Source organism: Myotis myotis, unplaced genomic scaffold (genome assembly GCF_014108235.1).
Source record: "Myotis myotis isolate mMyoMyo1 unplaced genomic scaffold, mMyoMyo1.p scaffold_m19_p_3, whole genome shotgun sequence".
NCBI classification, from domain to species: Eukaryota; Metazoa; Chordata; class Mammalia; order Chiroptera; family Vespertilionidae; genus Myotis; species Myotis myotis.
In genome coordinates this window covers 160,385,137-160,401,783 of record NW_023416335.1, presented here as the reverse complement: position 1 = coordinate 160,401,783, position 16,647 = coordinate 160,385,137, and the positions used below count along the sequence as shown (strand labels likewise).

Below are 16,647 nucleotides of genomic sequence, written 5' to 3'. Positions count from 1 at the left end.
CCAATAGGGCTGATGAGGCTCCAGGAAGCCCTAAAGGGGCAAGAAATGAAATAGTGTCACCAAAGCCTGATGCTCGAGCTGGGGTCCGGGGAGGGGTCACCAGCAAAGCATAGGTCATTGGGGAACCACAACCCCTGCCGGGCAACACATAGCCTGGCTCCTCTCCCTTCCCTGCCAGGACCTCTGCTGGCCAAATCCAACTGGAAACTAGCGGTGAGGAGCAGGGTGAGGTAGGTGGCATGGGCAGCCTCGGGGCCCAGGAGACACAGGGGCACACAGGCAACCCCCACTTCCATCAGGGTGCCCTCCTGACCTGGAGCCTTATCTCCATGGCTTCCTGCCACCTTCGTCGCTGCCTACAGCCAAGCAGTGGCTAATTGGGAAGGAGATCCAACACTCCTTCTTTGACATAAATGGTCCAGCTCACAAGGAAGGCGGGGTCAGGCAGAAAGAAGCCTGAGGGACGGGTTGCTGGGCATGTGGAGAGGCTAAGGGAGGACAGCACTGGGGTGAGTGATGTCAAGTGGCGGTGCCGAATGACTCCTACCTCGGTATTTGACACAAGTTGCCGTGACGCGGCTTGCACCTTCCTCTCTAGCCTGAGCCCTGCAGGGCAGGAATGCTGCCCTGTCCATCGGTGACCTCTAGCTCAGTGCCTCTAAGGTGCGATCAGAATTTGCTGAATAAATAAGTGGACAGTGAATAAAAGAATGAGTAAGCCTACCCACAGCTCGTGTGCACACCCTGGGCCCACATCAGGGAGCGCTGTTGAATGAATGACACACAAGTCTCCTACACAAGTTTTATTTCAATCATCCACACCTCAGCGTTTCCATGCAGTCACGGGACGCAGGGACCCACCTGTGTCTGCGAACTGGCCAGCGCTGAGCACGGATAGCCCTCGTTCCAATGTGCAGTGACTTCACTTGGCTCCTCCGGCTAAGGGAAGAGGGGAAAGTGACTTCATTTCTCACGGCAGACTTTCTATGAGCTCTTTCTCCGAGAAATCTTGATCCATGGCAAACCGCCTGTGGTATTCCCGGCTGGAGCCCGTGGCAGGAGACGGGAGGCGGGAGTGACAGTGCCAAGGAGGCAGCTGAAGGATCATCACCTTGGGAGCCACAGCTCTGGCTGGCTTGTTCCAATGGCCCATAAAGACTGAGGGGAGCGGGGGAAAGGGAGGGGTCACCAGGAAAACAAACGGGAGTTCCCCAATGGAGTCACCGTGCCAAGCCCACCTGGTGTAGTGATTCTGCACAGACCCTGGGGCCAGGCGGCTGGCTTCATAGGCCCTGCTCTGCCACTTGCCGGCTGTATGACCTTGAGCAAGACACTTCATTACTGTGCCTCGGTTTCATCATCTTTAAAAAAATGTGGATAATATTAATACCTACTTTATACGATGGTGAAGAAAAGTAGATGAGTTAGTAGTTGTGAAATGTTGAACAGAGTACATGGTCTATGGTAAGCCCTACATAAATTTCATTACATAAAATTGAGCAGGACATTTGGGTCCTTGCCCCACAAACTTTCTTTTTCGGTAATAATCCCGGCCTTGGATACCTCCTGTTTCTGTGAGAAGTGAACTAACGCATGTGAAAATTATAATGTGTTAAAAGTGTGTTATTTGTCATCAAGGTCAGGTCAGAGGCCTGATTTAGCAGGGGCTGGGGATGCTAACGGGCTGTCAATCGTCAACTCCTGATTATCTGCCTGGTGGAGGTCCCCTTCTTGTCAACATCATCCGCTCTTTGGCTTGTTCAGGCCTTTGCTTGACAACATCCAGGCCTCGTGTGGTCTCTCCCACACTGCAAGGGCTGGAAGGAAAAGGCCTGTGAAAGCAAAGCTGGTCCTCCCCTTCCTCCCCAGGAGGCAGGTACAGCCAGCGGACCCAGCCCCGAGAGGAGCTGGCACCTCCCTCAGCCCTCCTTGCCATTGGGCAGGAGGGAAGGGACGGCGCAGGGGCCAGACAGGGGAGGTGGCCCGCTCCCTCTGCGCTGGGGCCTCAGAAGGAGATACACTCGTCATGCAGAGCTGGGACTGAAAACAAATCCACACCCCAGAGTCCGGACCAACGTGCTGCCATGTACTGCTGCCTGTGTGATTTCAAACAGTTACTAATCTTGTCGAGTCTCGATTTTTCTCATCCTCAAAATGGGGATAATTATACCTAATTCAAAGGGTGAACATTGGTGAGCTACATACGTCCCTTGGTATTTGCCTGGTCCAATGAATGGTAGCCATTAGCTAATATTTTGCAGTGTCTGCACACCATCCCCTCTGAGGGATGGAGAAGTAAGTGCTGTCATCCAGGCTAGAAAGGGTAGTGGCTGCGGAAACTGACTCATTACTCAGATTTGTTTACATTTTCTTGCTGGAGCACATAGTAAGTATTCATTTGTTCATTCATTCAACAAAGGTTTACAGAGTTCATGCAACTTGCATTCTTTGGCTCACTTGTACTTATCTTACCCACATCACTAGAACTGCAAGGTTCATGAGAGCAGGGGCAATGTCTGTTGGGTTCTCCAGATGCTCAATGAATGCTTGCTGAGTGGGTGAGTGGATGAAGCTCAAAGCAGTTTGTAAGACAGAAATGGGCCGGGCAAGGAGGTGGGGCCGGAGGCCTGCATTCTGGGCTCAGTCAGGCCTCCAAGACAAACCTTTCCCTTGACCCTGGAGCCTCCACAGACCTCCCTTCAGCCGTGAGATACTGGAGGGTTGCTGGGGACCAGACTCGGGGAACCTCTTCCCCAGTGGGAAGACATCCATTCATCTACTTGGGTGTATCTAAACCCCCCGGAGGAGGCTCTGAATCCTCCAGTCTGAGTGATATAGCAAGTGACGAAAATAACAACTGATAAAAAGAGAGAAGTTACATAGCTGCCCCCTCGGTAGCTTAGCAGAGGGAGCAATAGTCCAGCTTAGTGGCCACCATTAACACAAAAGAAGACGTGACCCAAGGCCTTGCTCTCCTGGATGTTGGGTGCTCCCACATATAAGAAACACGCTTCCCTTGGCCAGGTGGCTCAGTTGGTTGGAACATCATCCTGTACCCAAAAGGGTTGCAGGTTTGATTCCCGGTGGGGGCACTTTAGCTAGGTTGCGGGTTCGATCCCTGGTCAGGGTGCATATGGGAGGCGACCAATCAATGTTTCTCTCCCTCCCTCCCTTATTCTCTCTCTAAAATCAATAAACATATCCTCAGGTGAGGATAAACGTTAAAAGAAACCTTCTTGGCCTCAGAGCTCATTCTATATGATTCAAGCTGCCTAGAGACAGAAGAGTAAAGGGAAAAACCATAATTCCCAAAAGATAGGAACAACCCAAGTGCCTATCAACTGACAAACGGGGAACAAGACGCGGCACAGCCACACAGTGCAATATCCGTCAGCTATAAACAGGGGCGCTGACACGTGCGACAACCTGGAGGAACCCTGCAGGCATGATGCTGAATGAAAGCGGTGAGTCAGGAAAGACCACATGGTGTATGATTCCCTTCATATAAAAGCCTAGACTAGAGGAAGCTGTAGGGACAAAAAGATTAGGATTTGCTTAGGGCTGGAAGGAGTTTGGGGGGAGAGGGCGAGGGGGTGATAATTCAGAGGTATGAGTTTCTTTTTGAGGCGATGACAATGTTCTAAAACTAACCGTGGTGATAGTCGCACATATCTAGGAATATACTAAGGTCACTGAATTCTACGTTTTAATGATGAATTGTATGGTGTGTGAATTCTACCTCAAGAAATGTGTTTTTAAAAAAAGAGAGCGGGGTGGGGGGAGAGGGGGAGCAGTTGAGATGGAGCAGGAAGGTGGCCATCAGAAACAAAGCCCAGACACTGCGGGTCCTGGCTGCCCCCCAAGCCAAAGCCTGCGGGTCACACAGGCAGTGTTATGGCAGCCCCGAGGGCATGGCTGGGGAAGATGAATTGTCCCCAGGCGGTGTGGAGCTGGGTCCCTTCTCCCCTGACAGCTCCCTCTCTGTGTTTTTTCTGGCACAAGAAACATTCTGTCTTCTTGTATAAATAGGGGAAATTTATGATACTGTTCCCCCTTCTCCCTGGTGGGCTACTAGGAAGGGTGGAGGGAGATGTGGGAAGACTAGAGGGAGTCAGAGGGATCCGGGCCAGCCTTGGCTGTGGCGCTGGCTTTTCTTTGCATGTTTGACCATCCAGATGTGGAGGCAGCTGGAGAAAAGGTGCCGCCCATTCGTTTCCCCAGGCCCAGGGAGGCGGGTCTCCGAGGCAGATATCCAACAGGAGGGACACAGGGGAATGAGGGGATCATGACTTGGCTATCCCAAAGCATGATCGCAGGAGATACAGGCCCCCTTGCCTGGTTTGGGTTATTTTTATTCTTGTGGATTGGTCAGGCAGCGGATATGGTGCGAAGAGAGCTTGTCTTGGATTCAGAAAATCAACAGAAAAACTAAGTGTGTGACCTTAAGAAGTCACTTCCTCAGCCCTGGCCTGGTGATTCGGTTGATTGGAGTGTTGTCCTGACACCAAAAGGTTGTGGCTTTGATTCCCAGTCAGGGCACATCCCTAGGTTTCAGGTGTCATCCCTGGTTGAGCGCTTCAGGAGGTAACCAATCAGTGTCTCACATCAATGTTTCTCTCTCTCTCTCTCTCTCTCTCTCTCTCTCTCTCTCTCTCTCAAATCAATAAAAACATATCATTAAGTGAGGATTTTTTAAAAAGTCACTTCCTCTCTCTTAGCTTCATTATAATAAAAAAATGGGGGAGGGTTGAAATTATCAGGGGTTTTCAAACTGGTTCTAGTGTGTGGTCCTTTCCTCAAATAAAACCTGTGTAGCAACCCAACATCTAACATGGTGTCTGCCAAACTTCTTGGGTTGAAATGAGGGTGGGAGATGCCCGGGCCCTGTGGTGACTATAAAGAGGCTTGGCCAAGCATAGCATGATCTCCAAGGCCTTTACATCTCTGCCCTCAAGAAGAGATTTGTCCCATGGTGAAGGGTTCAAGCTCTGCACGCTCTGTGGGTTGGCATCCCAGGTCTACCACCTACTACGTGTCCATTGGCATATCACTTATCTCTTTTGGGCCTCAGTGTTCTTATCTGTATACTGAAATAATAGTGATGCCTATCTCAGAAGACTGTCATGAGGATAATAATATTAAATAATATGTGTAATCTCTGGCACTCAATAAATGTTACTATAATTATTCCATGTTCTGATGTAATCCAGCTGGTGGGTTTGAACTGACAAATCTGTGTGGAAAGTATAATAGAAAGGATGATGGGCAAAGGTGCTATAACAAAAAGGTCCAAAACACAGTCACATCTAGAAAACAAGTTTATTTCTCACGGAACAGTCTGGAAGGGAGCAGTCCTGGACGGCAGGCAGCTCTGCTCCACTTGGTCGGTCAGGAACTTGGGTTCCAATCAGATTGTGGCTTTGCCCCCTCTTGGGGATTTCGCCTCAATTGCAGTCAAAGCTCAGGCTCAGGTGCATCTGGTTGAGCTCATAAAAAGGAGAACTTACCCAGCGTGTTAAGGCTTTGATGTTACTCGGCTCATATTCTGCTCTGGCCACACCTTGCAGCAAGGGCAGCTGGGAACTGGAGTATCCAGCTGGGAGGCTCTCTGCCCTCATACAACAAGGAGAGATGGGACTTTAGTGGACAACTGGCGGTCTTAATCCAGGGCTCAAACCCACACCTGAGCTGCCCTCTTTTCCTCCCCTCCCCATAGTCCACAGCCCAGAAAATAATGTGATCCCCAATGAGGTCCCACCATCCACCCTGGAAAAGTCATTGGAGGTCTCACTCCAGAGAGAATACCCTTCCACCCATTTTCCTCACTAGGCTGTGAGGAAGGTTTCTGTTCCACTGCCTGCTGGCCATCCGCTCGGTCTCATCCCACTCTCTAAGCCTGTTCCCATCAGTAGGTGTGACTACACATGTGGGGAGGCAGGACAACCTGAACTAGAATGGAAGGCAAGACATGCTTTGCAGGCAGCCCAGCCATGGGTTTCTGTGCCAGGCAAACCCAACGTGTGGCCTGAAGTGGGGACTAAGGCCTCTGGGCCTCAAGTAACTCTTTCGGACATAAGAATGGAAATGCACTTGTCAGGGTGGCTGTGAGAATTAAAGGGGATAATGTATAAGCTGGAACACAGGAGGCTCTCAGTACATGGTAACTGATTTTACTTGGTGCCACCAAGGCAGACCCCAGGCAAATCAGATTTATTTCCCTTGGCTTCACTCACTCAGCCTCTGAATAGCCCTTTCTTCTTCCCCTTCCTTGCCAATGCACCACTCCCCCCCCCCTTCTTTATTGGTATCCTCATTCCTTTCCCATCTGAACCCTGATCTACACTTTTCTCCTCCAGGAAGTCTTCTGTGACTGAAACATTCCCACTTGGCCTCTTCCCACCCTTACTCCCCTCCCTCCACCCCCCCATCTCCCCATTGCCCGGTGGTCCTGGCCTTGTCTGGTTCCAAATGTACATGGGTCTCACCTCCCCCTTCAGAAAATGTACAGCAGTGGAAGGGAGTTAAGACTTGTCATCAGGCAAATCAGAGTTCAAATCCCAACTCTGCCACTTTCGTAGCTTTATGTCTTTGGCAAGTCACTGCATCTACTTAGCCCTGTGTTTTCTTCACCCTCTCAAGTGGGGTCACATGTGTGGGGGTTGGCCCATACTCAGAGGGTGTTTAGTAAATGTCAGTCTCTGTCCAACCTCCCCCAATCCGCACTGCAGAGGTGATTCTACCGAAGGGAGCTGTCATAGCCCTCCCAAGGGAAAGCACTGACCTCCCCTGAAGTCTGTGGGCACTGGCAAAGGATCACCAACCCAAGAACCAGAACAGAGGCCGGGGGAGAACTCAGTCCCAGGGCATCCCAGCTCCCAGTCTCACTCTCCCTGCCCTCGCCACAGGCAGCCCAGTTGTTAGACCAGATTCAGGGATGGATCTGATCACGGTCTCAGAGAATCCACTGAGCTCTCAACCTCTAAGAGGTTCTATGCCCCTATCTCCAACCTTCTCAGACCAGAAAAGCAACATCAACGGTGAACTATAAAAAATTATTTTAAAAAATAACAACTAACGATTATATAGGGCTTCCTACATGACTGACATTGTTGTAGGCACTTGTATTAACTCATTTAATCCTCACAACAGCCTCTGAGCTATTAACTCCATTCTCCAGACAGGAAACTAAAAAAGTATGGAGAGGTTGAGTAACTTGCCCAAGGTCATGCAGCTAGTATAAGGCAGGACTGAGAGTCCAAATCAGGCAGCGTGGCCCCAGAATCCATGCTTCTAACCACTGCACTATAATAAGAAGAGGTAACATTTATTTTTTAATATATTTTTATTGATTTCAGAGAGGAAGGGAGAGGAAGAGAGAGAGAAAAACATCAATTGATCAGCTGCCTCCTGCATGCCCCCCACTGGGGATCTGAGTCTGAAACCCAGGCATGTGCCCTTGACCAGAATCCAACCCGGGACCCTTCAGTCTGCAGGCCGATGCTGCATCCACTGAGCTAAACCGGCCAGGGCAAGAGGTAACATTTACTGGTGGTTTCTATGTGCCAAGCATATTACATGTATTTCACCTAATCCCAAATGCCGCCCTGAGATAGATACTATTATCATCATCCCAGTTGTACAGATCAAGAAGCTTAAGGCAGAGAGAAAAGTTAAGCAACTTGCCTAAAATCACACAGCTCCACAGCTTCAGAACCCCTACCTGCCTTGCCTCACAACCCCGCCCACACCCCCAGCTCCTCCTTCTCTGGGCGGGGTTTTCAACTGTCAGCACCTTCCTTTACAAATCTGCTCTACCCCCCAGCTCACAAACCTTGTCCTCCAAGTACTCCAGTCCACTTCTGTCCCTTCCTCCCAGCTTTCCCTCCAGTCCCTCCCCTCCCCCTCAATGTCTCCCACACCTTTCCGTCCCTCTCCCTCGACCCCCTTCCCCCCTCCCCCCAGCGCCAGCTGATTCAGATGAATTTCACCAGAGAGGTCGTCAGAGTCCCCCCACTGCGCCTTGATCTCCCGCCCTGGGGAGGCACCGCAGTGGCAGAGCTGGAGCGTCAGAAATAAAATCCTCATTGGGCTCCCCCACCTTCACTTCCCATCACTCATCTGGGATGCCAGAGCGAAGAAGGGAGCTAAAGTGCAGAGCATTCATTTAATATTAACAAATTGAAATGAATTCTTTTAATGCCAATTAACTTGGAGCGGCCCCTTATTAATAGTAATTTAGATTCATACTTGGGAGAAGCTGGGACGGGGGCTGGGCGGGATGTGCCTGGAATGCCAATGAGACAGCCGGGATTGAGCACCGGGAGCAGCAGAGGGAGGAACGGTGGCAGTTTTACTTCTGCCCAGTTGGGTTCTGTTTCCCTCAGAGGAATGAAAAAAGTCACCAGAGGCAGGTCTTCGGGGAACAGATTACTCTCCTAATTTGGTTTTTGTACCTGCAATGACTCTGAAGAGGCTGAAATCACTTAATGGTTTATTTCACTAAAAAGAATGTCCTCAGAGCTGGGATGTACCCAAAGCTCTCTTAAGCCAGAACTCACTGGCAAGAAGGGATCAGCTCTTTCTTCTTCTTTGTGTCCGTTCAAAGCCAGGGCCGAAGATCAAAATGGGGTTTCTCAGTCCCTGCCAGCTCCACCTCAGTCACAAGTTAAAAAAAAATTTTTTTTTTGAGGAGGGGGGCGCTAAACATTGTGTGTCTCTTCTGGGAATCCTCTCCCAGGAGGGAAGAGCCCCAGCAGGCTGACCCCAAGCTAATAGCTTATATTTAGGGGAGAAAAGATATCTTCTTGTACTTTCCCTAAAACTTAGGGGAAAGATGAGAATTAATAATTTAACTTTAAGTACCAGAGAGTTGCCCAGAATAGAGCCCAGGAGAAAGAGCTTAGAAAGAGGACAGAAATTCTGCTCTCCCTGAGTCTGCTGGCTTGGGGGGTCAGACTAGAGGTGCCCAGAACTAGAGCCCCGAGTGTCGTCTCTAACACAGTAGGACATTTTTTTCTTCCCAGACGTCCCTCTTTGGCTGGGAGGGTGAGTCAAATCTGAAGCTGGGAATTGTGGAAGTTGACAGTGGGGGGCTTGAGATGGAGGAGGCCGCAGGGCAAAGGGGGTTAGGGAAGGAAATATACAAAAGAGTGAAGTTTATAAAATGAAAACTTTCGGAATGGTTTAACATTAGAAAGATCAACGAACAGATCAGATTTTAAAAGGAGGTAAAATACAGCACAACAAAACGAGACACAATTAAACAAAAACGAGGACAATATATAAAACGCTTCAAGTAAATTGTTCTTCAAAAGAGGCGGCGTTGGAATTAATCAAAAGAGACCTTGTTCACACCCCCATACAGTTTCCCAAACAATAAATTCGTTTACAAAACAAAAAGAGGAATCAACACAAAACTAACTCTCGGGCCACCCATGGAGGAAAGAAATCAAGGAGATTCGGTAACAGCTGAAAAACTGCTGAGGGAGAAGAAAAACAAATGAATAAACTTGAAATCTGTTAAGTGATTGTAAATATTGAAATTGGAAGATGGGTTGGAGAAAGGCGTGAACTTGACATCATTCGAGAAATTAAGCCTCCGAAAGCATAAGGTGCAACTCATCCCCAAAGAAAAGTAAACTTTCCCTAAGTAGAATGCTCCTCTCCAAAAGAAGGGAAAACTTACCCAAAAAGTACCACTCACCCCCCCCCCAAAAGTACATTAATCTGAACTTAATCTTTCCCCAAATCTGAAATAGATTATACAAAAAATACAAAAGAATTGTGTGTGTGTGTGTGTCAACTAAGAGAAAAACAAAATCAGATTTAAATTGTCCAGTGGGGTAGGAAGGGACGTTGTTGGCAGGTGCCAGAAGGATGGGGGGAGGAGTGTCTGAGGGCGGAGGACCGCTTACCTTGCTCTGGAGCCGCCGCCCGACAGAAGTGGCCTGCGTGTTGGGGGAAAGGAGGAACAGGGCATCTGGGTGTCCCTGGGCGAGTGAGGAGAGTGGCAGGACTGGGGGTACCCTTCTCCCCACCTCCGCCCGCCTCCCTCCGGTACCCAGGCCGCTGGAGCTACTGAAAGTTACAAATTGCTTCCATTATTAGCTCATCCCGGGCGGCCTGGTCATTGGCCAGCCTCGGACCACGTGGTCCCTCGTACCAATCGATCGACTTTCTAGTTGCAATTCTCTGTCTGTCCCTTGGCTCTGAGCAGGGAAGGGAGGGGGGAGTGGTGGCGCGGGGGCTGGGGAGGGGCTACCGGGGTCTCTTCGCCCCCTCCCCGCCTTGTCCCAGCCCTGAGTGCCGCGCCAGAGGGGTCGAGGGAATGTTGTGGGCCGGGACACACCCGGGACGACACAAACTGGAGGAAGCGAGAAACGTCACCCAGAACCCAGGGCCCTCTCCTCCCAGCTCCCCGGCGGGCCAGCCCCGCTGAACACTCCGTCCATAGCGCCCGCTCCGTCCCGGCAGCCCAGGGCTTACGGCCTGACCCCGGCCCTGGACGCTGGCCTGTTCCCTCTCCGGGTCGCTGCTTCAGCCTCCACTTCAGGGACGGTGCACCCGACTCCTACTTCCCTGGGGCGCCTGCGCCCTCGGGGGCGCCCTCCTCACCCCGACGGCCGAGCTCGCGCCCCTCCCGGGACCGTGTGAGAGCGCAAACTTTTGAGCGGATAAAAACCAAGAGGAGCCGGTCCGGAGCAGGTGAGTTGGGCCCTGGAGGGCTGCGCTTTAGCCTGAAAACAAGGTCTCTCCCCGCCTCTCTCCTCCTTGCTCCATCCCGTCACCCTGCAGGCAGACCGACCCTGCCCACCTCGGAGGGACAGGCCGGGCTCGGGCACCTGTCACGCGCGTGGGGCCAGAGCAGCTCTGCTCCGGGTTTGAGGGCCGCTGGCCGCTGGCCGCTTCTGAACCGGGAGGACGAGAGAACTTGGGGCCTAAAGACCCAGAGAGTCTGGGAGTGGCTACTTCTGTCCCCAAACGCAACTTGCGGGAACTTCAGAAAAGTTTTTTGAAGGGATGCGCAGACGGGGGCAGAGTTGGGGGTCTGAGGTTTAAAGTGGGAGCGGGGCGACCTGCTTCCTCTGTGGCAGGAAGGGTGCGTTTGCTGGTTTCCCGCTCAGGGCTGATGACCGAGGTAGGAACCCCGGGCGGTCCCGAACCTGTCCGCCCCACAGGCCCTTAGAGACGCTTAGAGATCCCCGCGGGGCCTCGCTGGAAGGGAGACAAGTTCTGGCTGAGAAAGCGGCTGCCAACTCTGCCGGGCGCGGGGGGGGGGGGGGGGGGGCGGTACCGGCCCAGAGCCTCCGCCCAGGACAGCCCCGGCCCCTGCCGCCCCCGGGAGCTTCCCCTGGTTTTAAACCAGGAGTGACACGGAGAGGGGACAACTCCCACATACCTTCTTCTTTTAAGTCCAATTTGACTCAGACCCATGTCCCTAAGACGGAGGCAGGGGAGTGCGCCCCCGCCCCCAGCATAACCCCCGACTTTCTGCAGCTCACAAGGAAGGGCAGGGAGAGCCCTCTGCCGTCCCGGGGCTGAGGTCGCACCCCCCCCAAAAAAAAATCCCCCGAGGAATGATGGAGGGGGCTCTGCAAAAGGGAGTCAAGGGCAGAGGGGGCGTTCAGAGGGCACAGCTGAAATGGGGGGCCCGGCCCGAGTGGGGGTGTTGGCCTGCCGGGGCCAGCGGGTGGCCATCTGGGAAGGCGCGGGCGGGGGCGCGGCAGGTGCAGGCGAGGCCCACGAGCTCTGAGGCCGGCCGGGGCGGGGAGTCTCCGCTGCGCCCGCGTTTGGCGGTGCAGCCCCGGGAACCGGCAGGCGGCAGCCGCGCATTTGGGCCGCCTTTTGGGAGGGCCCCCGGGAGGCTGTGTCCACACCGAGCTGTCTCTGGCCCCGACCGCGCCCACGCCTGCAATTCCAGGGGCCGCTGGTCCCTGCTGTGTCAGGGGCTGCAAAGCTGCCAGTGCGCCCAGGCCTTTGTTTTCGCTGCACCCGGTGTTTTTCTGAGGGTGACCCGGCGCTGCCCCGGGATTGGGCCTGCCTAGCGGAGGGGTTCAGGAGGCCACGGCCAACACTGCCTGAAGTGTGGTCTCCAAAACCCTGGGCCTTGCGAAGGGCAAGTCCAGGGGCAACAGGAAGGTGACCGATAGAACTAAAGTAAGCCCTTCCTTTCCTCCCACCTTGCTACCCTGCGCACCCCTCCACTCAGAGGCGCTGCTGGAAGATCTCACCCCACCCCATCCCCAAATTAACTGCAGCCGCCTGAGGCCTCTTTTGCAGCAGGGAGGCGGCTGGCTGGCTGCGGGGCTATGGGTGTGCGAGGGAGGCACCTGGCTCTGGGCTCTGCCCCTTCCCTCTCTGATGAAACCAATACCTTTTGCCTCCCCAACACTGCCTCTACCCCTCACCCCACAAGCTATGGGGTTCTCTCTCTTTTACCCTTTCCTTTCTTCTCTTTTCAATTAGATTGGCAGTTTGGCAGTTTGGCAGTTTGGCAAGGCTCCCCGGAGCCTGTAGTGGGGAGCTGTGGACCCCGCCCTGACCTCTCAACTAGGGAAACAGCGCCATTCCTGAGCCTTTGAGACTGAACCCCAAGTTGAAGGAAGATGAGAAGGAATGGCATGAAGGGTGGCTGGGCTGACACAGGACAGAAGCCCTGACTTGGGGAGGGGCCGTTTCACGCCATATGCCTGCTGCAGAGAGAGGATGGAGAAACAAAGGAAGATAGAAAGAAGGTCAGGGAAACAGCACTAAGGACTGGAAAATTTGAGAACAACAAAGAGAAAAAGACGGGTGAGGGAAGAAACCATTTGAGAAAGCCCTAATGCTGGGGTAGAGGAGGGGTCCCCGGGAGGGCGGCTGGGAGAGAGATGAAGGAATATTGACAAAGGACAGAATGAACAAGCGGGATTAGTTAGTTTTATGATGAACAAAAGCAGAAAGGACACAAAGAGAAGGAAAGAAAGAACAAATTAATAAAAGGAGGGAGCTAGAAAATAAAAGAAAAGGGAAGGAAAAGAAATTTAAAAAATTAAAATAAAAAAGAAATGGAGGGGAGAATGAGAAAGGAGAATGAGAAATGAGATAGAAAAGAAAGGAAGAAAGATAGGAGAAAGGGTAAGAGGAAGGAAAGGTCGAGGAAAGGAAGAATATAGAGGGGAAAGGGGGAGGTACGGCAGAAAGAAAGCAAAAGAAGGAAGGGAACATAATATAAAGATACAGAGAGAGAAAAGGAAAGAGGAGAGAGAACAAAACCGAATTAGCATGAAGGGGAACCCACTTGGGAGGGGCAGAGGCAGGGAAGGCACAAGGTGAAGAGTGGGCAGGGAGAAGCCCCGTGGGGTAAGGAAGGGACCAGATCGCCCCACTGTGCGGTACCCCAGGCAGCTTTGCCCTGACCTACCACCACCACCGTTACCCCAGCGCCAGGGCCCACCCAGGCCTCCTGCCACCAGCTTCTCCATAGAAGCAGCTGACCTAGCTCCTCCTGCCTCAGCTGGGCAAGCCGTGAGGCTCAGCAGGTCAAGGCCTAGTTCCCAAATCAACACAGGAAGCAGAAGAGGCAGTTGAGAGAGGGGCAGGCGGTGGGCCCCTCTCCTAGACCCAGTCCCCTCTCCCGTGGCCCCTGCCCCTAGTGCCTCCACTCAGACCTTGCTGGCCGAGGCTGACTGCAGACTGGGCTGCTTTGTTCTTTGGTAAGGCTCTGACTCTGAGAACTTAGGCCTCCTTTGGCCACATGTGGAATGGGCTTTCTGCACGGGAGGTCCTTCTGGAATCTCGGTGAGCCTGCCTGTGTATGTGCAGGTGAGAGAGGGGCGAACACAGGCCTGGTCGCCCCTGGGAAAGGCATCTTCACTTTCTTCCTTGTGAGAAGAAACGTCTTCCCCCTTTGCCATCTTTCTCTCCATCCCGGCCTCAGAGACGCGGCCAGGCCAGGGCATTTCTTCTCACCAGAAGGGCTGGGATTGATCTGTAAAGAGCTTGGCATGAGTCTTGCAAGTGCTGGAGGAGCCAGAGAACCTCACTCTTGATAGAGAATGAGGACATTCCCTACCAGGGCAAGCAGACTTAGATTTGCAGTATATCTCACTGAACTCATACACACACAGAGATTAATTGGCAAAGTGGCTTTAGATTCAGCTTGTGGGGGAGCTCAGCTTGGGGTGGCTGTGTGTCTGAGCGCATTGGGCCTGCACTCCACACCCAGTTCAAGTGCTGGGGGGAGGGAATTTCGCAGTTAGAGCCAATTAGACCACCCCTTTGTTTTTCCAAAATGGGATGGGGCAGGTCACTGAGGTCAGTCAGGTCTTCCAAGGACAGTGCAGTCCTTGAGGATGGGCTAAAGGACCCTCAAACCGGCTGGAAAGCCATGTCCACAGGATACCCAGCAGTTCCCCCTTAGGGGGCCTCAGTCCTGTGCTTCCCAGCACTGCTTATTGCTCTTTCAGCTTTCCTCCCCTGTTCTTGAGCTTTTTGCCTTCCTTCCTTCCTTCCTTCCTTCCTTCCTTCCTTCCTTCCTTCCTTCCTTTCTTCTTCTTCTCTCTCTCTCTTTCTCTCTCTCTCTATCTATCTCTCTCCCACCCTCCCTCCCTTCCTTTCTGTTTCTCTCTCTCTCTCCATCTAGTCCAGTGGTTCTCAACCTTCCTAATGCTGCGACCCTTTAATACAGTTCCTCATGCTGTGGTGACCCCCAACCATAAAATTATTTTCGTTGCTACTTCATAACTGTAATTTTGCTACTGTTATGAATCGTAATGTAAATATTTGATATGCAGGGTGTATTTTCATTGTTACAAATTGAACATAATTAAAGCATAGTGATTAATCACAAAAACAATATGTAATTATATATGTGTTTTCCGATGGTCTTAGGCGACCCCTGTGAAAGGATCATTCGACCCCCAAAGGGGTCGCGACCCACAGGTTGAGAACCACTGATCTAGTCCAAGATTGGTTCTTGTATATACTATCTTTGTATCCCAGAGGCTTTGTTCTGAGACTTTTAGGCAAGCTAACATGAGCCCCCCAGAGTTCATTATGTGGTTGCAAATATTGGGATTGAAAGTAAAGGGCAAAATGATGTGGGGTAAGCTTGCTGATCAGGTGTGGGATGAACCAACTTGTTTTCTGTGTCAGTCATGCTTATTACCATCATATCCCTGTATCATTCCAGAACATCCTTCCTCACCTCCAGCCATCTGCAGGCCTGCCCCAGCCCCTGCGGGGGGGAGTTGCTGTTGCCCCCAGGCCGTTGCGCTCACAGGGTGAGTGAGGGTCTGTAGGAACTCACCTTGGTGCAGGGAGGTGAGGTCAGTGATGCCAGGTCAGTGCCTTAAACTGTTAAGTAAGTAAGGCCTATTTCCCTGTTCTTGGATGGAGAGGCTGGTTGATTCTGGCTCTTGGCCGTCTCTCCAGCCCTGACTGGCCAGGCCCACCGCCATCCACATCTGCCCAGAAGAGAGCAAAGAAGGGAGGTCGCTCACTCCAGGCCTTGGTAGAGCGGATGCAGACATCTGCCCTGAGCCGCTCCCGTGCCCCTACCTGGCCCGGCTGGGAAGGAGGAGCCCAATTCACTTCTTGGGACCTGGATGTCTGAGCAGAGCCTGCAGCTGCCGCTGCCGCCTAGAGCCTGACGCTGGAAGCAGCTTCTGCCTTCGGTTCTCCGTGTGCCTGGGCCTCTTCTCTGTTCAGTTTGCTGTTGTGCTTTTGTCCCCTTGCTTGGGGGGTGGGGTGGGGTGGGGAACGGGAATGAAAGGTTTCTCTCCGTGCCCCTAATCCTTCCCCATAGTCCCCCAAACCTCCAAGCAGCGGGTGGTAAGGACCTGCAGCTCCCAGCCCTGCTCAGAAGCAAATTCAGATTCTCTCTTGGGCACGGAGGAGCCGCGGAGGCTCCTTCAGGCCTCCCTTGCTCATTGACCCATTTTGAGGGCATTTGGGGGTCAAAATTGAGCCCAGATCGCTTCCATTGGTATAACATTAGCATTTTTTTTATCACACCAAAGACCCAGACTTCTCGCATCAAGGAATAGGTGGTCCTCACCCAGACCTGCACCCCTTCTCTGGCCTCTCAGACCAGTGATGGTGACGGTTTGGTGAGACGGAGGACTAGAAGGGGGATGAGCAGTCTGCTCCATCGAGAAGTCAGTAGCTTCAGCTGCTCATGCCACCGATATTTATTTAGCACGTAGTATGTGCAAAGCATCGCCTCTGCCTCCGTTTGTCACGACTGTCAAAAAGATTCTTGCCAGTGTGAGGCTTCAATGAGTGTGGACAAATACATAAATAAACCAATCACTGGGAAAGAAAGTTTGGATTCAGCTGATGTTGCTTACAGCCTTCCATGTGCCAGTCTCAGAGCCCCTGTCTTCCCAGCTCCAGCTCCCCAGACCCAGCTGCTGAAAACCAGGACTGTCCTGGGGCTCATGTTTCCCCAACTAGAGCGAAAAACACACCCGGGGATCAGCAGACCCGGAAGCCCTGAAATAAAGGGACTGAGATGGTGGGATGGTAGGCACAGGGGTCCTCCAGTGGTCCCTCCCCATCTTTGAGGTGTGCGGTGTGCGGGATGTGTGTGTGTGTGTGTGTGTGTGTGTGTGTGTGTGTGTGTGTGGCGGGAGGTGCTCCTCTGGGTTTCCGAGCAAGCAGGCT

At 52.4% G+C, this 16,647-nt stretch overlaps 1 protein-coding gene across 1 annotated transcript; it reads left to right on the top strand.

Annotated features, from left to right (window-relative positions):
- The first annotated feature begins 3,445 nt into the window (after nucleotides 1–3,445).
- Nucleotides 3,446–16,372, top strand: LOC118650664 (translation initiation factor IF-2-like). The gene is made up of 4 exons (XM_036298998.1): nucleotides 3,446–3,464; nucleotides 10,255–10,704; nucleotides 15,173–15,263; nucleotides 15,415–16,372. Exons 1-4 carry the CDS (start codon nucleotides 3,446–3,448, stop codon nucleotides 15,593–15,595), a joined length of 741 nt encoding a protein of 246 aa, XP_036154891.1. The 3' UTR covers nucleotides 15,596–16,372.
- Nucleotides 16,373–16,647: the final 275 nt, after the last annotated feature.